Raw genomic sequence first — 23,927 nt, 5'->3', positions numbered from 1 at the left:
CTATTGCTTATGTTGGCCAGGTTGTCTCATACTGGCTATTTTGCTTGGACATCTTTTTCTTTTATTTCTCATTTGTTTCGGGTAATATATGTATGGAGATATGTTTTCCTTCTATGAAAATAGGAGAATAATAAGCCTGCAAATACTAGGTCTCATTTAATTGTCTACTGTGATTGGTGCAGTGATGGCAACAGAATGCTGTTACAGGATTGTGAATCACTGCAGAATCCGTCTCGTGGCAGAGAAAGAGATCTACAGTATTACTCCATGGTAGCCCTCTTTGAGAGTGTAGGAGTTTTTCATTTCATATTCTGCTAAGTACATGTCCAAACTTTACTGAATTATATCCTAGCATTTTTAATGCTATATACTTTCTAAGAGTTATGGACAGATTGTATAGCCAATTCTTGAATAGATATCTTTAATGGTGTGAATAAAATTTCAACAGATTTTTGTTTTTCTCTAAGATCATTAGCTATAAAGAAAATAATCTGAGTTATTTATTTAGTTAGTATTTGCTTACATATACATTGGCAATTAAAGAAATCCTGCAGTTTAATGAATGTTTTCTATATATTTTCTATAAATATTTCATAATATTTATATTAGCAACTGCCTCAAATGCAGTTTAAATATATTATATGGATTTGTGCTTTCTAATATTTGTATTATTTTCTTTTCAAATAAAGCAGTCAACTATCAAAAAAGAAATGCAGCCAAGTGAACTGGAATTACCAGCTATACGAATGGCACCAGTGGAAAGTGACAGTATGAAATTGGTAAGGTTCAACATGATATTGTAGAAAGATTATAAGTTTTCCTCTGACAGTGAAATAAGGACTGCCCTAATAGAACCTGCATTAGTACATTTATCATTTTCTATCAGTGTAGAACAGTGATGGCTAACTTTTTTCAATTGGAGTGCCTATAGCATGTGCGTGCAAGCGCGCACGTGCACCCAACTCCCCAAAATGCAATATGCGCAACCCCACGCATGTGCCCCATGCATGTGTGCGCAACCCCCTGCATGCCCTCCACCCCCAAGAATGCACATGCGAGCCCCCGCATGAGCCCCCCCACATGCGCACGCAAGTTCCTCTGCACGCACCCTGCCCCCTACAAATGCACGGCAGAGACCCAAAGACCAGCTGGCGGGTGGGAGGCACGTGTGCATGCGCGGCAGAGCTGAACTGGGGTGACGGCTCGCGTGCCATCACAGAGGGTGCTGTGTGCCACCTCTGGCTCATTTCACTGTACTACAAGAGCCTGTAGTACAGTGGACTAAAGCACTGTTATTAACATCTGCTGCTTGCAATTACTGCAAGTTCAAATCTCACCAGGCTCAAAGTTGACTCAGCCTTCCATCCTTTCAAAGGTAGGTGAAATGACGACCCAGATTGTGGGGCAATAAGATGACTTTGTATAAATATACAAAAGTATGAAGGCTATTGCTTAACGCATTGTAAGCTGCCTTGAGTCTCCGGAGAAGGGTGGCATATAAATTGAAGCCAAAAAATAAATAAATAAATAAAAAATTCAACATGGAATGGTAAGATCAATTCCTTCTGCCCAATTTGCAGTTCATTGACTTTTCTGGAAGTTTCAGAGACTTTTGAAGTATAAGTGCCATAGTATAGAACTGCAATTCTATAAAGTGAGTGATTATATTCATTTCTGACCAGGGTTGGTACTTCTAAATGCATGTAACTAAAATAAAATATTACATTCTTACATTTATTATGTGTGCTTCTCAAGGGACTTGAGATCCTCCTCTGTGATGGAGGATGCCACAATGGCTTGACTGACATTTCTCAGTGAGCAGGCAGAAGGTGGGAAGGTCAGGAGTGAGAGCTGCCTATGAATAGGGATCAGATCATGGGACTTTCCAGTATCTTGAAATTTGCAAGCGGCCTGGGACCAAATAATTCAAGACTTTGTATTGTGGAGTCTCAAATAATTAGATGTGGTTGGAGAGGGATATCCTGTGATGCTAGTGTCTTGTATGTGATTGCTGGTGCTTTAGCTAGTGGACAGAACTTTTGTATTTGAATTTGGGCAGCTATAAATAAGAGTCAGGGGGATTCAGTATACTGTCACTGAAGATACAGATTCACAGTTATGGTTTCTGGTGGGAGGTGGGGCAGGGGGCCTTTGCACAACTTCAGGTGGTGTATCACTTAGCTGCAGTGACTCGCACCTTTGTCACAACCCATTTAGACTACAGCAATGCATGCTACATGGAGTGGTTTTTAAAGACCACTCCAAAATTTAAATGATTCAAAATATTTGGCACTTGCCAATGGGAATGTACATCATCTATGCTACAAGTCTTTAATTGGCTTCCTATAAACTTTCAAGGAGATTTAAAATGCTGGTATTAATTGATAAAAACTTTAATGTTGGCATCAAGTTCTTTTCTGGATTGCATTTGCTTATTGTAATTCACCTGATCTATTTGATCTTGTTAGGAGAAACTGCTCATGGTTTTCCTCACTTCTGAGAGCTCAGAGGTGCTATTTTTCTGCAGCAGGAATGGACTCGGATGCTTTCTGGAAGAAACTGAAAACAGAGTTCTTTCATATGTTTTATTATTTTAATCTGACTGTAAATGTTGTAGAGGTTTTTCTGTTCCTGAAAACTGCTGAGAACCTTGCAGCATTGTGGCAGGGTGTACATGAAATAAATAATACATAAATCCCTGTTATAGGATTAAAACGTATCATTGAAATGTAAGATACTTATACTAATATTAATTTATTTTTATTTTTTTAATTTGAAGAAGCCATCTCAAATTAGAAAGGATCGATTTGTATCTCAATCTGCATATCAAGGTATACAACTGATACCAGAAGATTCAGAGCAAGTAGGTATATTTGAGCTCCTTTCAAAGAAAACTTATTTCTTAAATTCTGATTCTGTACTCTACTCTGAAGGTAGGTCATTCAGTCTCCAAAGGCATCAATGTATCTTCTGATGTCTTCCATGGTATCCTACCTGACTGGAATATTTTTTATATAAAAATTATATATGAATAGGAAATTGGTCCATTTTCTTTCTTTTTTTATCAAGTTTTTTATTTTATATTGCTTATACATATTAATGCATGAACAGTGTGATACATGGGTATCATACATTTTAGTACACATAAACATAATATTATTACTCATAGTTATTACATTTCATTTTCATTTCATATTGTTTAAACATATCTAATACTACCGCCACTCAATTTCTAAACCTCCTTATTATTATTATATATATCTTGTTTTGCTAAAATATATATATTGTTGTTTCCCTCTTATTTCTATTTCTATTCTAACTTTTATTCATATCACCGTTGTATTCAAAGATGTTTCTTTTCTGTCTTCTATCTTTCACCTGCTTTATTATTCATATTTCCCTTATTTAACTCTTCACATCTATATATATTAAAGTTTCATCTTTCATTCTTTCATTGTTCAGTGTTTCAATATACAATTCTAATATAAATCACTTAAATTTTTATTCTTATCACTTAATATTTATTAAGTGATTTATATTTATTTATTTAAGTGATTTATTAATATCACTTAAATATTTATTAAGTGATAAAATGATTTTATCATTTAAATATTTAAAATCATTTAAATATTTAGGGTAGATCTATTCATATTCCTTCCATTCATCCAATCCATGTGATTCTACTTTTAATACACATGCTTATATTAAAATATATTCTTTCATTATCTAATTACCATAGTTTTTGGAGTATAAGACGCACTGGAGTATAAGACGCACCATAGTTTTTGGGGAGGAAAATAGGGAAAAAAAATCTGCCTACCAGATATTCATCTGGCTAGCATCCTTAGCCTGGACAGCTTCAGCACATTAGTTCAAAGTGTGTGGTCCCCTGCATATGCCCCACCCCCTGCACATGCACGCACGGCCCCCTGCACGCACCCTCCCCCCATGCATGCACAGCAGAGACCAGAAGACCAGCTAGTCGGTGGGAGGCGCATGTGTGTGCAAAGTGCAGCTGAACTGGGGCAATGGCTTGCATGCCATCAGATCGCTGCGTGCCACTTCTGGCATAGTTCATGGTGTATTGCAGATAAAGATTTTTTTTTTCTAAAAGAAGTATATACGGCTGTTTATAAGGGCATTTTATTGTTTACTTTTTATATGAAGGCGAGAATGGGATTCAGCATGTTGATATTTGTGTAGTATGCAGCATTGTTACTGTCCTTTATTATTTCTCCCAGGATAAACTACTATGAACCCCAAAAAGGGCAAGTATTTTCCTTAGAAAATATGAAAGACAAACCTCAGAAACTGCAGAAGAGAAAATCTTGCTATAGGACAGGTGGAATATTGGAAAATTGTCAACTCCTTTGCTTTTTTCAGTAGAGCAATATTATACCTCTCAGAATAGTTTGTTGAAACAAATAGCAGAAAACCATACCTTTTCAGGCTGGAAGAAACTTCCAATTATTTTATCATATCAAATCTGTATTATGTCTTTTGGGCCAGAAAGTTCCAATGACTAAGCCGCCTTCTAGTGAAGAATAAGATATTGATTGCTCCTGAACATAGCGTGAAAGTAATTCTTAAGCTGTTAGCTATCTAAAATATAATTCAGGGTAATCTTACTCCAATCCACTTTTCTCCAAAAATGTTTGGACTTCAAAGATTCCCAGTTAATATTTCTGGAGAATGTCAGATTGGAAAGCTGCTTTCAGCCTGGACCTTCTCTAAAATGAGCAGCAGCATGAGGAACCACCCAGCATTAAAGGAACTACCCTAGATAGGAAGGATCTTCAAAACCTTACACATTCATTTCTTCAACTTTCTGGAGAATGAAGACAAACTATTAATCCAGTGTGTGCCATGGGTGCCGCTCACATCTTTCTCATTCAATGGTTACTGAGGCACATCAGAGATGGAAACTTCAACTTTCCCTCTGGGAAAACTTCTGCACCTCTCTGTATTTCTCTGCCCTCAGCAGTTATGTCCCCCTGCATTCATTTGTTGCCCAGCGGATAGAGTCCAATGGGTAAAAGAGCTCTGGTAGCGCAGCAGACTAAAGCACTGTTATTAACATCAGCTGCCTGCAATTACTGCAAGTTCAAATCTCACCAGGCTCAAGGTTGACTCAGCCTTCCATCCTTTCTAAGGTAGGTAAAATGAGGACCCAGTTTGTGGGGGCAATAAGCTGACTTTGTATATATATACAAAAGTATGAAGGCTATTGCTTAACGCATTGTAAGCCACCCTGAGTCTCCGGAGAAGGGCGACATATAAATCAAATTTTAAAAAAATTGGCCCCTAAGGTTGTATTCTACTAACTAAGATCTTTTGGAGAAGGAGTATATTCTCTTTACAGAGAGCAGGGGTTCTTAATCTTTTTGTACCCCCCCTTTAGGGCTTCTAGACTAAATTACTTGTCTACATTCATTACTGAGTGGCAAGGTAAATTTCAGTTAGAGATAAATGAAAGTAGAAATTATATTTTTGTCCAAGTTCAACAGGCCAACTGAATGAAAATAGAATTCTATTTTTTCTCCCCATCCAAGTTCACAGATCAGCTGAAATCTAGCCACAAATCCCCAAACGGTCTGTGGACCCAATTTGAGAATCCCTATAATAAATAATGTCCCTAAAATAAAGGAAATCCCACAGCTCTATCCACAATTCCATAGCCTATTTTGGCAGCTATTGCTGATTAAGTGCAATAAGCAGTCAATGAGATGATAGAACTACTCAGCAAATGCTAATTGGCAATTCCTCTATTTCAGAGCCCCACATTTTTATTTTAGGATGGCTGAGGACCATGGGAAAGTTAACAGTAGCATAATGACATGGTACAATAAGCATTTTTGAATTACTTTTATTTTTCAGTAAAATAGGTACATTAAATACATTGAAGGAAAAGGCCACATTACACTGCTGTTATTCAGTGGACTGTTTGCTAGCACAGTCACAGAAGATTTCTGGGATTGCAAAAAGGATGCTGAGAAGCTATTCATAAATTATAAACCATCCGTGCTTTACTCAGACTAATTGGATCTAGTGGCCAAAACAGCAACTGCTTCTTTGAGAAGAGGATGTTCCCATTTTCAGTATTCCTAGAATAGAAGGGTGAATGGATGTCGTGTGTGTGTGTGGGGTAGGTGCTCCTTGATTTCTGCCAGAGGCTGCCAGAGGCTCCCTGTTGTTTCTCTATCCCTACTTTTGCCAAACATTGTGATAGTCAGATGTTAAAGCTTGTTCCTAGTAGCTAAGATATATGACTGGTCAAATGACCAACATAGGAATGCTCTTTCTCAGTCCACATACTAGAAAGATCTAACACCCATGAATGGAGTATTTGGAAGTTACCTCATTCCTGGGCAAGTCTCAAATATCCTTGGTTACTGTCTGGCAGGCATAATGCTGTTTTGAGGTTAGGAAGGAGATCTATCTGAATTTGGCTAACTCTTAACAATTGTTGATGTGTGTGTGTGTGTAAGTATGTGTATGTGAGAGAAGTAGCCACTCCAAGGTTAACAGTCCTTGCAAAACTATTGGGGTGATTGAAACAACAATGTTTTTTTAAAGTCTTTTAAAAAGTTTCTTCCATGTTCTTCAGAGATGGGCAACAGGCAACCACTCACAATCTGAGAACCTACTGTCAAATGGATCTGACAGGTGTACATGTACCAGAAACAGTCATTAATATGCTAGCAGTTGTCAGTCATACATGGCAAAAGGAACAAATCATAGCAGTTCTCATGCTCCTTTTCCTTTTCTTATCTTATCTTCACTTCTGAACTGAAAAAGAGTTTGAGTTTTTCTTTTGTTTTGAAAATAATAACATCTTAACCTTAAATAGTTGTGATTATGAATTAAAACATCAGACATCAAATTAACCACAATTTTAATCTAATTATCTTAATTATTTAATCTAATTATTTTAATTATATAATCACCACACAGTAATCACAGCTGAACATTGAACATCTCTGGTAAACATGTATTTTTATACACACACACACATTGTCGAGTTTCATCTGTTTCTTGGAATTCTCGAAATGCATCAGAGACAGGAAATAAATATTGTTCAGAGTTTATCCATAATTCATTGCTGCTTTCTTCTGTAACGGCTTTGAATTTATTTAGGATTCAATGCTTCAGTTAATCATCAAGAATATGTAGAGTCTCTCAGTTTTGATTTATTGGATATTGGATTGTCTTGTGATGGTTTATTTCTTGTAAAAAGATAGTTTTGTCCTGTATTATATATTTTTCAGTCAATACCTGAAAGCTCCCAGTCAAGGTCCATTTCCTTCAGTGCACAGCGGCAATCATCTGAAGTGAGAGAATACATTGCTGGAATTGAGGTTAATTCATCCTATTTATTCTCATTTTGCTGTTGATGGTTTTTTTCTTTCAAGCTGCTTTGTTGGATAACTTACTTTATACCATAAGTGTTTTCCCTTCATGTGATTTCAGGTTTTTTTCCAGTAGCCGGCATTTTTCTTCAATAGACACAGGAAATTCATACTAACTTAACATTGAAGGAGGGGGTAAATGTTATGGCAACCAGGACTATGGTAATTTTGGAACAGAAAGAGGAAATATGGGGCTTGCTACCAGCACTTCAATAGCTTGTAAATAATGAGATAGTCTTCAAATAGTCACTTTGGCAGCCCCAGGTTTCTGTCCTTGTATTTTTAGAAATTGTCCATCGCTTCGTCTTTCCAATCAATAGATGTGACACAATTGTGGAATAGTGGACCAAAGTAGATATGCCATTATTCATACTGCCTCGATTTGCCTGCATTTTTAGTGAGTGTATGAATTCCACACCATGAGCGCTTTTAAGATTTAGTCCCTATGGATGATCCAGTGTAAATCAGGACTCCCATTTAGTACTGTTATATGGAAAGTATATGCCATTGCTTACATGCTAGCAGTTTCTCAAATAAATTGTTTTTAGTTTTTCCCAAACCTCACAAAATATTTTCTCCCACTATGTAATTCTCCATACACATTTTCTTTAATTGATCAAAATATGATAAAAAAACAAACAAACTGCAATAAGGGAAGTTCTTCTTCGAGTTGGGCTTGAATCCTGGCAATTTCATGGACTTGCAAATACACTTTTCTGGACAACAATATGGGAGTTGTTTGTCCCTGTTTTCTTCCCCAATATTTTTCTTGACTTTTCTGTCTAGCCTACAGAGTAGGATTTCCTGCTTGTTTCCTATCTCAATCAAGTCTAGCCTACTTAGCTTTCCAAAATTAGCCAAGCTGCCTAGGTGCTGCAGGATCAGTATTATATTATTTGGTTGAAACACAATTATTTCTATGAAGAAATTCTCTTTGAATGTTCTTTAAACTTTTCTTTCTTTAACAACTCATAATTTCACAAATTAAAAGTTTTATTCTTAAAAAACTGGGGTGGGGGGGCAACAACGTACGGAAGAGAGTGAAGCCTGATTAGGAACTCTAGCATTATTTTGACTGAGGTGCAAAAGATTACTAATAGAGGAAACAACTTCAAAATTATAAATACCTACAAGATAATGAGCAAGATATTGAACAAGATCTAGGAATTTAAGCAGGAAATATTGTATAAATTTCAAATGGGGATCAAAAATTGTTTTTAGAAAATGACTGCAAAGCATGTGCCTGTCTAGAGGAACCATGGGTGTGGTGACATTAATAACCAATAGAGGCATCTTGATGGCATGATTTAATTGCTCAATAGATAAAAGACAGCAGTTGGTATAAACACTGATTGGAATTACACTTATGTTACCATTAAACTACAATTATCTTATGACCGATTGCCATGGTTGGATTTCAGATGATAGTACCAGGTCTAAGTTTTCCCAACACAAGTTACAAGAGTACCATAATTTAACTTTTGAAAAGAATTTATCTGAAAGGCATAAACTGTTCCAATTTTAAGGCATATCTTTATAGTTCTTATTAATTGACTTCATTGTAGAGTTACATTTGGATTATTAAAAAAAGTAGCTCAATTAAAAACAGTTTGTAAATTTCAGTGGAATAAAACTAATATCTTGACTAACATTCTCCCTCAGGTTCCAGATGTAGTAATTCAAACAGCTACAGAAGAATCAGATTCTGCCTTTAAAATAGTTTCACCAGAGCAACAAAGCATACATGAAAGTGAAGATTATTTATCTTCAGAGGCTGAAGTGACATTAGAATCAATTGCTGAAAAGTCTAAAAAATTGCTGCTTGTCCCTACTGAAGAAACATTAGAAGTAAGAACAGTCATTTTTCTTTCCTATTGGATCATTGAAGGTCCATACATTAGGGCTACAGTATGACACTGAGGACCAAAAATGATTCAGAAAGTCTGAGTAAGCATCCAACTATGTCCCTCAGTGAAGGGAAGAATAGTCGATTCACGGGGAATTTTGGTGCATAGCAAACATTGTGAGTGCTTACTAGCAGTATGTGAAATATTTTCATCTTCCCATGGCTTTGCCTTTCTAGAAGGCAAGAGAACTGGACTTCTCAGATCCTGGAATATAATCACCAAAGAGATATAAGGATTTCCCAGGAATACTATGAAGCAAAATAGTGGGCATAATATATATACAAATGGTAAGGCATGTGGGGGGAGAGGAGAAAGGCGCTATCTTCAGAGGAAGGAAGTTCAGGAATTTTAAAGATAAAAAGATAATCGTTAAGGCACCCATGGTGTCTCTTAAACCTCTCTCTCCTGTGCAGATAGATAGACAGATAGATAGATAGATAGATAGATAGATAGATAGATAGATGATACATAGATAGATAGATAGATAGATAGATAGATAGATAGATAGATAGATAGATAGATGGACGGACGGACGGATGGATAGATGGACGGACAGAGACTACAAAAAAGATGCTAGCAAACTAAAAGGAGCATAGGGAGGCTCTGGAATAGTTTCTAAATTCAGTTTCCTTTTTCTCTTAGAAGAGCTAGTCTCTTATCCTATTATTTAGGAGCCTTTAATGAAGGAGTTGGTAAAAAAATGAAATATATAGCTAGAAAACACAATTATATACTGTTGAAATTATAAATGGCTCTTAAAAGCTGGTAAAGTGTGCAGAATTCAAGATGTTTCTTCCTGATTGAACATTATGAGTTAGGAAGGTGATATGGTTGTAAAAAGGCAAAAGCCATTTTAGGCCATATCAACAGAAGCATCTATTATATACTGCCTGATAGATTCAATCTCAAGTACTGTGTGCATTTCTGGGGCTTTTACTTAGAAGGATTCAAAGAAAGTCAGATTCAGAGTTTCTGAGGCTGATCAACAGATTAGTAATGAAGCTTTGAAGAGGGCTTAAAGGAATTAGACATATCTAACCTTGAGAAGAAAGGACTGAGGGTCATATAATAGTCTTTTTAATAGCTGAAAGGATAACACACGGACAATTGAGATGTTCTTTAACCCCCTAGAGAAGATGGGATGAAATCATGGGTTTATGTTATAGGAAGGCAGATTCTAGCTGAACGTTAGGAAATTAGTTATTTTTATTTTAGAAATGTATAGGTTGCCCAACTCTACAACAACTCTGAGCATGTACAACAATAACAATAATCATACAATTAAAAAACCCAAATTCCAGAAGAAAGCAATCATTAAAGATAATGAGACATGAAGACCTACCACTTACTCAGTTCACAGCCTGGGGAAAGCCATGCTTTCAAAGTTCTTGTACAGAGTAGGGACTAGACAGGGGGATGGTGTTCCAGGTGATAGAGAATAGCAGTAGCAATAGCACTTAGACTTATATACTGCTTTACAGTGCTTTACAGCCCTCTCTAAGCAGTTTACAGAGTCAGCATATTGCCCCCAACAATTTGGCTCCTCATTTTACGCATCGGAAGGATGGAAGGCTGAGTTAACCTTGAGCCTGGTGAGATTTGAACTGCCAAATTGCATAGCTGGCAGTCAGCAGAAGTAGCTTGCAGTACTGCACTCTAATCACTGCACCATCATGGCTCATGTCCCATCAGGTGACACTGGGACCTGAATGAGACCTGGAGCATGGCCTGATTGTATAGGCCAGTGATGGCTAATCTTTTCAGCACAGAGTGCTGAAACTGGAACGTGTATGTGCGCATGCATGCACGCGTGCCAGAGCGCCAGAACTTGGAAGAGAGCAGCTGGTCGGTGTGCATGTGTGTGGCGGCCAGCTGCTCTTCTGGGTTCCATCGCATACATGTGTGCCGGACAGCTGGTCCAGTGTGCATGCGCACCATCCAGCTGCTCTCTTCCGGGTTCCAGCATGCGCATGCTAGACCAGCTGGCTGCCATGCATGTGCACACTGGAACCTGAAAGAGCAGCTGGCGATTGCCCACATGCCCACAGAGAGGGCTCTGTGTGCCAACTCTGGCACGTGTGCCATAGGTTTGCCAACACGGGTATAGACCAATCAGAAGGCGCAGAAGACCAGCTGGTTTTTTAGATAATTTTTTTCCCTTAATATTAAGAACAGTTCAATGGTAGAACCGCTTATCTACCAAATATCTTCACTAAATATCTTCAAGCAGAGGACAGATGCTCTAATGTGGTTCTTTTTCATAAAGCAAGATGTTGGAATCAGTAGCTTCAATGTACGTTCCAAGTCTCTGATCCTCTGAATGCTTAATGTTCAATTATTCTAATTGTATAATTAAATGATATAATTGTTAATGTTATTATGTTTATTCCTAGTGAATAATTAATTTTCCAAGGTGAAATATAAAATCTTAGTTTGTATGTCTATGGTTAAATTAAAGCAGGGAAGATTAGTCTTGTCTAATCTTCCCTGCTTCAATTTGAAATCCATCTTTGTGTGTCTATAAACCAGTTCTTACTATTTTTAGTCTACAAAAAGGCAGACCCAGCAACTCCAGATGAAAATCTTTGGAATTTATTTTAATCAAGATTTTTATCACATTCCTAAACAACTTGATCTTCTGATAGGACTTTGCATCTTCAGGCAAGGACTTGATAATACAAGGAAAAGCATTTCCAAAGGCTAGACCAGTTGAAACTCAGAAGAAGGTAGAAGACCTTCAGTATCAACAACCAGTATCTCTCCTTTCTACATGGACTACGAAGATCAAGTAAGCTTAAGATTTCTTTATGTAATGTTACTAATTAATAATATGATTTTACATTTACATTAGCTTCAGGTTGAGAAAAATCACTTATACATGTAATTTGAACAAAAATGTATGGCTGATTATAGATCTACAATGGTGTTTTAAAAGAACAAAAAAAAAAAAGATAGGCTTAAGATACAGAAGGATCTTGAACATTGGGCACTAGCTAACAAAATGAAATTCAAAGGTGAAAAAAGTAAGAAATTTAGGCAAGAAAAACAAAATGCACAGGTACAGTATATGTGGTACCTCGCTCAATAGTAGTAACTTTGAGAGGGATCTTGGAGTCCTAGTGGACAACCATTTAAATATGAACCAGCAATGTGCAGCAGCTGCCAGAAAAGCTAACACAGTTCTAGGCTGTATAAACAGAGGGATAGAATCAAGATCACATGAAGTGTTAATACCACTTTATAATGCCTTGGTAAGGCCACACTTGGAATACTGCATTCAGTTTTGATTGCCACGATGTAAAAAAGATGTTGAGACTCTAGAAAGAGTGCAGAGAAAAGCAATAAAGATGATTAGGAGACTGGAGGCTAAACCATATGAAGAACTGTTGCAGGAACTGGGTATGTTTAGTTTAATGAAAAGAAGGACTAGAGGAGACAAGATATCAGTGTTCCAATATCTCAGGGGCTGCCACAAAGAAGAGGGAGTCAAGCTATTCTCCAAAGCACCTGAGGGTAGGACAAGAAGCAATGGGTGGAAACTAATCAAGGAGAGAAGCAACTAGAACTAAGGAGAAATTTCCTGACAGTTAGAACAATTAACCAGTGGAAGAACTTGCCTGCAGAAGTTGTGAATGCTCCAACACTGGAAGTTTTAAAGAAGATATTGGATATTCATTTATCTGAAGTGGTATAGGGTTTCCTGCCTGAGAAGGGGGTTGGATTAGAAGACCTCCAAGGTCCCTTCCAACTCTGTTGTTCTGTTAACACGAGTTTGACCAAGGCAAGGTAATGTACTCATAATAGCTCTGACAGAAATGTTGGCTAAGATACAACATAGTTGCTTGGAAATAAGTTCTTTTTCAATATAAAGAATGCATCTTACTAAACATGATTTGATATTAAACTGATATGTTTTGCCTGATCATGAGCTTTTCATTAGTTTTACTCTCCACTTTTTTGGCATATAATAATATGCAGAAAATATGCATATAATACAAAAAAAAGGCTTTCATAATTAGCTTTTGTAGTGCTTCAACCTCTGAAAAATTTCTTGGACATGGAAGAGAGGATTTTTATAGCAGGCCTGAAGTTCGTAAATGGGTATGACTTTCAGTTAAATAACAGAGGGTAGACTTGGAGAAAAAGAATGCCAAAGTTTATGAAACAGTCAAATGGCATTTGGGTGACCTTGTGCATGCCACTGCTTATCTGCATTGCTTTAAATGCATTCGGTTGGCAAGATTATATATTAAAACAAATAATGACAGCAGACAATGAGTATTTTACTTTAATAAAAAGTCACTGTCAAATTATCAGCAGTGCAGAAAAAGCATGAATTTGTGGAAAAAAAGACCTATTGAGTGAGGTTAATATAGGCCACACACATAGTATTGTTTTTCTTGTCTCTTCTTTCAAAGGATGATAAATAGACTGCTTAAGGAGAGTATGTGTTGTAAAAACACACACCTTTGCCTATAATGTGCTTTAAATATTTTAGTTTTTGCTACGAGTATTTCTATTTTGTTTGCTAAATTAATCTGCTTTTGGAGATCATGTTGGACACTGAAACTAGTTAGACAAACGTAAAAATACTAACAAAATGTGTTGGACATTAATGTTAATGTTTATTCCATTCACTTGTACAAATATTTTGTAAAAGTATGGAGCAATTCTCAGGTTAAGACAAAACATAAAAGATTAGAATTCAGAAAAAAATGGAATGTGTGTGAGGAAAGTAAAGCTGGTTTTATTGTGATTCATAGACTTTGTTTCATAGTTCATCAAGCACTTTGAATAGTTTCTCAATTAAGAAAACTCATCTATTATTTAGCAATCTTTATCTTTTTTCACTACCCACATTTATTGTGATATATCAGGAGGTTTTCAGTCTTGTCATAACAAACCCAAATGTGATTATCTTTTTAGAATAAGAAAGCTAGTCACCTTTGTTCCCAAAACATGCCAGATTCTGTTTTGTTTTGTTATGACAAAGATTTATACAGAGCTGCAATGAGGCTTATACTGTGTATATGTATATGTATACAACGGGAGGGAGGAGGAGAGAAAGAAGCACACTTTATAAATAAAATTTAATTTTATTCTTTAAAATTGATGGATGTGACCCAAGAAATATTGAAGCAGTTCATTATATATGGCTAGTATACTATATTATATGCATATTGGTCTGCTATTTATGAAGATACATTGTGTGTTGGATTGATTGTTAATCTAGTGGAACTGTTGGGAATTTGTGGGTATATAAAATACGTATTTACTATATATAGTAAATACTATATATATTAGTACATATATACTAATGAATAGTATAATTATGGTTGCTTTCTGATGTATGCTTGAGTGAGTCTTAAGAGACTTTCTTTTAAGTAAATATATTTAAGATGTTTAATTGAAGAGTTGCTTTATAGTCGGTATATACTTGCATAAGGTGTTGATATGATCTTTATTCCCTCCCCCCCAGAGATGTGGATTACCCACTTATTCATCTTCTATGTACCACCTCTCCTGGATTTGTGTTGCCCACTAATCTGCAGCTAGTTTCTAGAGTACATCATACTCTAGACAAACATGGTCATGATATTTCATTACCACCTATTAATTTTGACTGCCACAATTCTGAAGACCTATTCCCAGTAACTGCTGCCATTGAGAAACAAATCTTCAGAGAAAGGTAAGCATCTAGTACATTGTGAAATGCTTATATTTATCAGAATACTATAATACAGCTACATAATAAGTGATTCTCCCGCTATATCTTGTATCCTTATAGTTCTGATTTCATTCACCTATATAAAGGGTGAATGAAATCAGAATTGACCAAACTATCATTAATTTCAACAATTGCATAATGAAATATACAATTGTATAGTATCTCTTATTTTAATATTTAATCTTATTTAATATGACTCCTGTGAAGTAATATGTGGAAATGTCTATCTGCCCATCCATCCATCCAAATGGGGTTTGCACTACTAAGGTGACCCTGAGGACACAGATAAACCTCCAAGCGGCCTTGATGACTCTGTAAAAAGAATGCAAATGACCAGCTGTCCGCAAGGAGTATAAATCCTTCCACTCCCCACCATCCTGTCAGAGCTGAAGAAGTTTCTTGGATGAAAAGTGAAATGTCTTTACTTCCCATCCAAGAAGTGGAAGAAAAACAAGTCTAGTTGAAAAAGCAACTTTGGGAAAACCAGGACCTGGATGATTGAGAATCTCCATAGACATTTATACTAATGGTAGTATTCAAGTTTACATAAATGTAGGGCTTTTATCCTCAAAGAATCTTATTAACTTGCCATAGGAGATCTGTTTCATAAAATCCACTTAGTTATCTGAAAACACATTTATCCAGTTGGGAAATCTGTGCTAAATAATCTCTTCAGGATGCAATGGAATTGTTTCCTTTCCAGTTTCACCACTTGAGGTGCCTTTGGAAATTTGGAACAATAATCATTGCATTTCATCATTCATCATTTGGTTAGGGTCTTTACAGGATTGCTAGCCCAGACTTTTGGAAAAGATGTTTTGAGGATTTCAGTTTCTGATGAAACTCTATTCCTTTTCCCAATTTATCTATTTATAGTATTTTTTTTTAAATTAGATTTATATGCCGTCCTTCTCCGGAGACTCAGGGCATCTTATAATGCGTTAGTATCTAGCCTCTCTCTTCTTCTCTCTCCTCCTCTCCCTCTTCCCTTTCCCTCTCCCTCTCTCTACAGCTTAAAATGCAATTCCCAATTTTTTTTAAATGGCAGAAATTTAATGGCTTTTGGGAAAAATGGATGGGCCATCACTGCTCCTTTAATCTGCAATAAACATCCTGCTGCCTATTGATGTAAATTGCTGATCTGTAGCATCTGGCTTTCAGGGGTGCTACTTTATTCCCAGGCATAAAGGGTACCAATGCAAGAAACCTTTCTAAATGGTGGCAGAGCTGCTTTCTCATGGGCAAGCCTTCCTTGCCCATGAGAAATTAGTATGTTCAGTGTGAAGTCAACATTTTTGTTAATTTTCCAGCAATTCTGAATTATTTTAAATCAAGGTGGACTCATGGGTATCCACAACAAAGAGCAAAATAATATTGTCATTACCTGGATCAACTGGAATCCCAGATTTCCAACTTCCATTAAAAAGAGTTTGTATCTTAAGAGTTTCTAAAATATGAGAAAAAATACAGTAATTTTTTTCTCTGATTTTGTCACAATCTTTTGCCTTTCATTTTTGGGAGCAAATGAATGAACAGTCTTAGTAACGTATGACACACAGAAGAAATGAGTGTTGTATTATGTAAATAATTCAGCAATTCAGACTTTTGTTACAGCTCTGACTGGGATAGTTTTGTGGTAGTTTCTGTGCAAACGATGTCATGAGTTTGGAGTTGGAGTTTTTAATACTTTTACACATCTATATCAGGTGTGAAATGCTACTGGTTTGGGCGAACCGGTAGAGATTATTGCCATTGGTTCGCCAAACCGGTAGCAATAATCCCTGGTGCCCGCAGCGCTTTCCCTTTGGCCTGGGAGGCAGCGCTTACCTGGGCAGGCCAGTACGGGTAGCCCTTCATCTTGGCGAAGACCAGGTGGCCGTACTTGTAGTTGTGCAGCCGGGTGGAGCAGGACATGGCGCAGGCAGAGAGGCCGATGTAGCCCCCGCTGAGGCTGCCGTGGCCAAGCTGTGCCTCCCCAGCAACAGGCGTGCCGGGACTTCCTTGCCCGCCACCTTGATGCGCTGTGCTTGGAAGGGGCCTCCCTCCCTCCACGCCTGGCTGCAGATGTCCACCTGCCCTCCTGGAGCACCATTGTGCCACTGCCATTCGCTTTCTTCCTTCTCCTGCCGTGAAATAAAAGCGAACAGTGGCGACGGTGCTTCAGGAGGGCATTGCATGTGCAACACCATCCAGGATATCAGCTTGCCCTCCTGGAGCACCGCCGCAGCAGCACTGCCCCTCTCAGCCCCGGAGCAGCAGCTGCATCTCCACTAACAGCCACCTGCTGTCAGCCTTACCAACATGGTGGCTCCATTGGGATGATGGGCATGCTGAATACACCGGTGGAGGATCTAGAGGGTAAGGCTGATGCTGATGGCAGGGGCGGGGCACAGGAGGGAGACCCACTGCGCTTACCTCCTTAGAGGGACATGGCGAAGCTCTCTCGCCTTTTGGGCCTGGAATGCTTGGCTTCTGCGGGGCCTTTGGACGACTCTGCCCGCTTGCCTTATCCCCTATCTTGGATCCCGCTGCCTGCATCCATCCCATGACGGGGGACGTGCCACTTCCAGGCTGGGCAGCCTGCCCTCCCGGAGCACTTTCTTCCTTCTCCTGCAGCAGCAGCTGGAGCCGAGACTGCTGCTCTGCTGGGGTGTGCATGGGCAGCCCCAGGAGGGTGGGCAGATGTAAGGCTGACACTGGCGGTGGGGAAGGGAGGCTCACTGCGCTTGGCAGAAGAGCTGCCTCGGGGGAACATGGTGAGGCTCGCTCACCTTTGGATCTGGTGTGCTCGGCTTCCACATGGCCTTTGGGCGACTGCCGCCCACTTGCCTTCACCACTGCCTGCCTCCAACCCATGATGAGGTATGTGCGACTTCCGGGCCGGGTTGCCTGCCCTCCTGGAGCACTTTTTTCCTTCTCCTGCAACAGCCGCTGCTCAGGCCAGTGTATGTGTGTGTGTGAGTGAGTGTGAGAGAGAGACAGAGACAGAGACAGAGACAGACAGAGACAAGACAGAGAGAGAGAGAAAGAAAGAAAGAGAAAGAAAGAGGAAGAAAGAAAGAGGAAGGGAGAGAGAGAGAGAAGAAAGAAAGAGTGACGTGAGTGGCGTCATTTTGGCCATGGCCACCCGGTCACATGACCACCAAGCCACGCCCACCAAGCCATGCCCACAGAACCGGTGGTGAAAATTTTTAGATTTCACCACTGATCTGTATTTATATACAATACAGGCAGTAATCCAGTTGATATGTATACTGCTGAAGTCTATCATTGTTTATGGCCATTTTGCAAACAGTAGGATGGTGACTAAAACTAATTTATGCTAGTCTTAATATTGTCATATTTGCCTGCTTTTCTTTAAGGGAATCAATATTTTGGAATTGACATGCTGGGTGGATTTGTAGTATTTGTAGTACGTTTGTAAGTGTTAAACAAGACCACAAGTTGCACTTTCTTCTTTTGCTTGCAGCAGACTCAAAAATGTCCATTACAACTACAATGTTGGGGGGAAATGTGAGAAAATATGCATTGAGTCATGATTCAAACTCCTGAGTTTTGTACATCCATCTTTATATCAGGTGCATGTAGTTAGATCACAAGTTTTGGATCATGATGTTACAATGCACATCATTGTTACTGCCTTTCCTTTCCTTTTCCCCTGCCCTGCCCTGCCCCCCAAATACTTTAGTATTCCTGAGAAATTCCTGAGAATCTAATGTGTTACTTACAGAGCAGAGACTGGGGTGGTGGCAAGATAGACCAAGTGGCATTATACAACTGAAGTAAATTAGGAAAGAATATATTTATCAGGTTTATATCTTTTTATTCTCCAAAAATACTGTCTAGACATCTAGTGAATTTTGTTCTGCTATTTGACCAGGAACACCTTTCTCATCAGGTTTAAACATTAATTTATTTTCTTTATTCAATCTATGATATCATCCACTCTTTGAAGATTTGAATGGCTTCCTGTATTTCAGCTTTTTAGAAATGTATACATAGGCAGAAAGAAATAATTGGGAATCCCAAATTTAATCTATGAAAAGAAAGGACAGATTTTTAAATCACTTCTCAAGGTCAGGCTGTTCTATTATGGTAGATTGCTGCCCACACAAATTGGTAGTGTAGCCAGGTAATTATTTGCTGTAGGCAATATTACATATTCTTCCATTAATATTTAATTGTGTCATGAGGTGAAGATTTTCAAATAGATACTTGGAAGGTTTACACAGAATTAAATCAAAATAAAATCCAAATAAATCTTTAAAATTATAGAAATGGACTGAAAGGAACAGAATGAAATTTAACACAGTGGAGTACAAAGTACAATAGTACAAAAATTGTAAGAAGCAAAAGATTAAGTGTAGAGATACAACGTAAGATATCTGGCTGGGTATTTGTGAAAAAGAGTAGTTGATTACAAACTGAATAAATGAGTCAGCACTGAATTGACTCATTTTTTTAAATAGATGTGTATGTAAAAAGGCAAATCCAATTTTAGACGGCATCATCAGAAATCTAGTTTTCAAATCATTGGATGTAACAGTTTTAGGACATTCCTGTAAGCCTGATGGTGAGCTGATATCTTGCTGACTTTTGTTGGCTAGCAGGATAGATTTTGCGAAGGAAATTATCTCTTGATGCTGGATTGAAGCAGGCATAATCACTCCAGAACAAAGGAGAGATCATTGAGGTTATCCATGTGACTCCAAACAGTGACTCCTCATGAGTAGACTGTAGAAACTTCTCTTTTTATGGTCAGCTTATGAGTAGGGTGGCTGAGAGTAGGTATGCATCAAGTTCACACTTATAAAGGCTTATATCTTAATTACTTTTTCGATTTTTTCATATTGGAGAGATTAAGACTCTTCAAACTGGCCAGGTTTTCTTGTTCATCGGGTGAGTTTCTGCCTCCATAAAAGATGATATATATTTTATTTCAAAAGTTTTAAAAATATATTATTTTTTGGACTATGCAGTGAAAGATTGCTTAATATAAGGATTTTAGAAAGTTAAAAACAAATTAAGGGGGAAGAGGGATTTGGAATTATAGGTTTGAATTTTTTGGAATGTCTTTTCTCATGGGGAAATGTAGATTGCGTTCACATTTTTTTTTTTTAAATGATAAGGAGATTCTGAAGACTGAAAAGTAGAGCCAGAATCTTAAAGGTGCTTTTCAAAAGGCAACTGGACTTTCTTGTTTTTTTTCTTGAAAACTTCTTATTCAAGAAGCTTCTTCAGTTCTGTCTGAGTGGTGTGGAATAGGAAGATAGAGCTAGAAAATAAAGAAAATGGAGCAGAAATCCCTAGTGTAAATTTTTGAATACCTTTCAGCCAAGTTTCGGGACAGAGTGGATCAAATCCTTGATTAAATTGGTAGAACATGTTGTATTGTGATTGTAAAACAAGAATGAGCTGCAATAATGCCTATAAAATGTTTTTACTTAGGCTGTGCACCGCCCTGAGTCCTATTGGAGAAGGGCGGTATAGAAATTTAATTAAATAAATAAAATAAATAAATAAAATCAAATTCAAAGCGACTTAAATGTAACACAAATGGAACTGATGGATGACTCATTTTCTAAGGAGAGATGAACAAATATTAAACCAGGAAATTGATCTGGATATTTTTTTCTTCTAAGAAAATCTCTTATTTCTTCTAAGATTTCGAAGGACTTTTTTAGAAGCAATAAACAAAAAATAACTTTTTTATTGATACACAAGAAATCTGTTAAAGTTCTGAAGGATTTTTGTTTTGAAACACAGATCAACAGCAAGCTGCCCCTGAGACTTATTTTTGAAAGGGTTAAAGAATAATTTTAAAAAATCAGACATTTATAAATGGGCAGTTATTAAGGGATGACTACCTGTAGAATAAATTGTAGGAAAGCCAATTCATACTGAATGTTAGAATAAAACTTTGTAAAAGTGGAATCAATTATGCAGTGAAGTGGCGAGCTTCCTTTCATCAAACATGTTCAGATGGAGGCTGCAGTAGATGGCCATTTCATTTGCGTCCTGCACTACTCTGGGATAGACTCTATAGGTAAATGGCTCCTTCCAACTCTATTATTCTATAGTTTTTCAACATCTTACTAGCAGAGCAGTTTGTTAGTTTACTTACTATCATATGCCTGATATTGCATGCATGGAATGTATAAAGCTTTGCTGGCTGGGGAATTCTGGGAGCTGAAATCCACACAGGCCGCCAAGGTTGAGAAACACTGAATAGGCTTTTGAATCTTCTTTTCTGGGGAAATGCTAATTGCAGTTATTAGTAAACAATAATACTAGGGATTACTGACATACTCTGAATTGAACTGAGTATAACCATCTTGTGGAAGAATTCTATTTTGCTGTGCTATTATTGTTTAGTTACAGAAATAGGGGGTTTTATCATCCTTTCTTTGGTAACAGAGCTAATGAATTACCAGTAGAGGTCACTGTTGTAATGTCCAAATGAGGTGAGAATAATATATGCATGCCAAGGAAGTCATCAAGTTAAATATTATATAAGGCAGAGGAAAGGGATGAGAAATAATGAGCAAAATAAATTAAATGTAAGCTAAATAAAAAAACCAAATCTAACTAAATCTATTTTATATAATATTTTATGATACTTTACTATTCTTGCAAAACATCCCCCTTTCCACTATGTCTGTACAGGTAGTCCTCGATTTACAACAGTTCATTTAGTGACTGTTTGAAGTTACAATGGCACTGAAAAAAGTGACCTATGACCAATTTTCATCTTGCAGCATTCCCAAGCTCACGTGATCAAAATTCAGAAATTTGGCAAACTGGTTCATATTTATGACAGTTGCAGTGTCCCTGGGTCATGTGATCAGCTTTTGTGGCCTTCTGACAAAGTCAATGGGGAAGCCAGATTCACTTAACAACTGCAGTGATTCACTTATCAAATAATATTGTAACAACAGCAAAATTGAAAATGATGATATCTAGAATCTAAACATAGGCTAAAATATTATCAATATGAGCTATGCAGAAGACAACACTTTATTAATTGGAAATGAAGACTTAGAAGATGTATTTTATGAAAACAAAAATGAAAAAAATCCGAGTTAATGTTAAATATTAATAAAAGGCAATGTCAGCTAGCATACTCAGTGATGTTAATGGTGAAAAAATGAAGGTGTTAATTGTTTTATTTTCTTGAGGGGAGGAACACAAGGACAAACCTGGACAAACTGAAGAAGAATAAGGATATTTCTTTCCAGTGGTAATAGGTGGAGTGAAAGAGTGTGAGAGAAAAACCTTTGAATTAAGAAAAACATCGATTGTAAGAACTAGTCAATATTGAGTCAAACAAAAACTGTTCCCTTGAAGTGATGACCAACAAGCAGAAACTCGCATGCTTTGGCCATGTGACATAAGCAGATGATAAACTGGAAATAAATATTACATTTGGTGTAGTTAAAGAGAAGTAGAAGAGAAAGGCAATGGAGAAGATGGATGGCAAATACAAAGAGATTACAGTGGTGTAGATGGAAGAAGTATGCACTATTGTCAGAGAAAGATTGAGGCTCCATTTATCCCTGCTGTTACCATAAGCTGAGCTTGAGTTTATAACATCTAATGAACAAATTGTGCATATTTTTTAGAGCAAAGGGCTGATCTCAATACTCTGTGTCCTAGATGGATAGCTGGAGCTGTGAATGAATCTGTCTTAACAGTTTGCCTTTAGCATTGTAAATATCTTTTGGTGTACAGTTTTTATATTTCTCTGTCAGAAATACTGTGTACAAATGAGGGAATTCCTGGTCTCTGGGTTGCCAGCTGACATATGGAAGGGGATTGGGAAGGATGGGAAGGAAGACAAGAAAAATCAGCACAGACTTGGTAATAGTTGCTGAGGTAATATTCAATATTGATAATCACCCATCAGTTGGAGGTTTTCATACCTCCAATTTCTAATTTCATTCATGGGATTGTCCTTTTTAATATAATTCTGTATTTACATATTCTCTCATTTCAATTAGACAAACAGTAGTAGATTATAATAATTCAATAAGAAAGATGTAAAATAAAAATAAAATTGCACTGTGTGAATGTTCACGATAAAACAGAAAATTGATGATGTAGTCATGGCACAGTAGAAAGTATCAAAGGCTGTTAAGAAATTATTGTATGAAAACAAAGTGTTTCACTTGAGTTTATACTACATCCAATATTCATACTTACATTCATTCAACTAGCTGTAGGTCAAATTGTATGTATTCATAAGGATTTAGTAAAGCTGTTTAAGACAGCACCAAACTCTCCAGGTTTTATCTATTGATAAGTGTGCCTTTATTTCATCCAGAAGAAGAAACAGGATTATATACAGTACTTTCTGCTGCCAGCTCTAGTAACTCATTTTAGTAATCTCATTAAGCCATGTATGTGGTTTTTGACTTAGAATGATATTCAAAGGCATTCCTATATGAATCAGTCAGTGTGTCTTGCTACAAAGATAAACATAAACTTCTGAAAATGGTGGTGAAGCAACCACTGGATGTTGTTTATTTCACCAGGACTGTATTTGTCCTACAGTAAGGATTTGCTTCCTTTGCAAAAGCAATTAGTAAACTTCAACAATTTAAAGTAGAACCAGTGGTGGGATTCAGCCAGTTCACACCACTTCGGGAGAACCGGTTGTTAACTTTCTGAGCAGTTTGGCCAACTGGTTATTGGAAGAAATCATTAGGGCAGAGAACCAGTTGTTAAATTACTTGAATCCCACCACTGAGTAGAATTATGCATATATCTTCAAGCTTTAGCATTATCTAATATAACTCCAATTGTGAGTTTAGAATTTGATTCTGGGCTGCTTAGCAGGTAGGAATGAATTATGCAACTATGCATATTTTCATCTAAAGCATC

At 37.3% G+C, this 23,927-nt stretch overlaps 1 protein-coding gene across 4 annotated transcripts in view; it reads left to right on the top strand.

Moving 5' to 3' along the window:
* TTC6 (tetratricopeptide repeat domain 6) overlaps nt 1–23,927 on the top strand; it is an 86,551-nt gene that overhangs the window by 8,264 nt on the left and 54,360 nt on the right. For all 4 annotated transcript variants that reach the window (XM_087874597.1, XM_034418050.3, XM_087874602.1 and 1 more), the window contains 6 exons: nt 690–779; nt 2,780–2,863; nt 7,269–7,358; nt 9,072–9,257; nt 11,962–12,104; nt 14,796–15,005. In XM_087874597.1, the coding sequence (XP_087730723.1) occupies nt 690–779; nt 2,780–2,863; nt 7,269–7,358; nt 9,072–9,257; nt 11,962–12,104; nt 14,796–15,005 (803 nt within the window). The remainder of the gene's footprint in view (nt 1–689; nt 780–2,779; nt 2,864–7,268; nt 7,359–9,071; nt 9,258–11,961; nt 12,105–14,795; nt 15,006–23,927) is intronic.

The sequence above is a fragment of the Pantherophis guttatus genome, chromosome 1, assembly GCF_059756535.1.
Source record: "Pantherophis guttatus breed Tessera chromosome 1, ASM5975653v1, whole genome shotgun sequence".
Lineage (NCBI taxonomy): Eukaryota > Metazoa > Chordata > Lepidosauria > Squamata > Colubridae > Pantherophis > Pantherophis guttatus.
The sequence above is the reverse complement of the archived record's forward strand: the minus strand, read 5'-3'. Positions and strand labels throughout refer to the sequence as shown.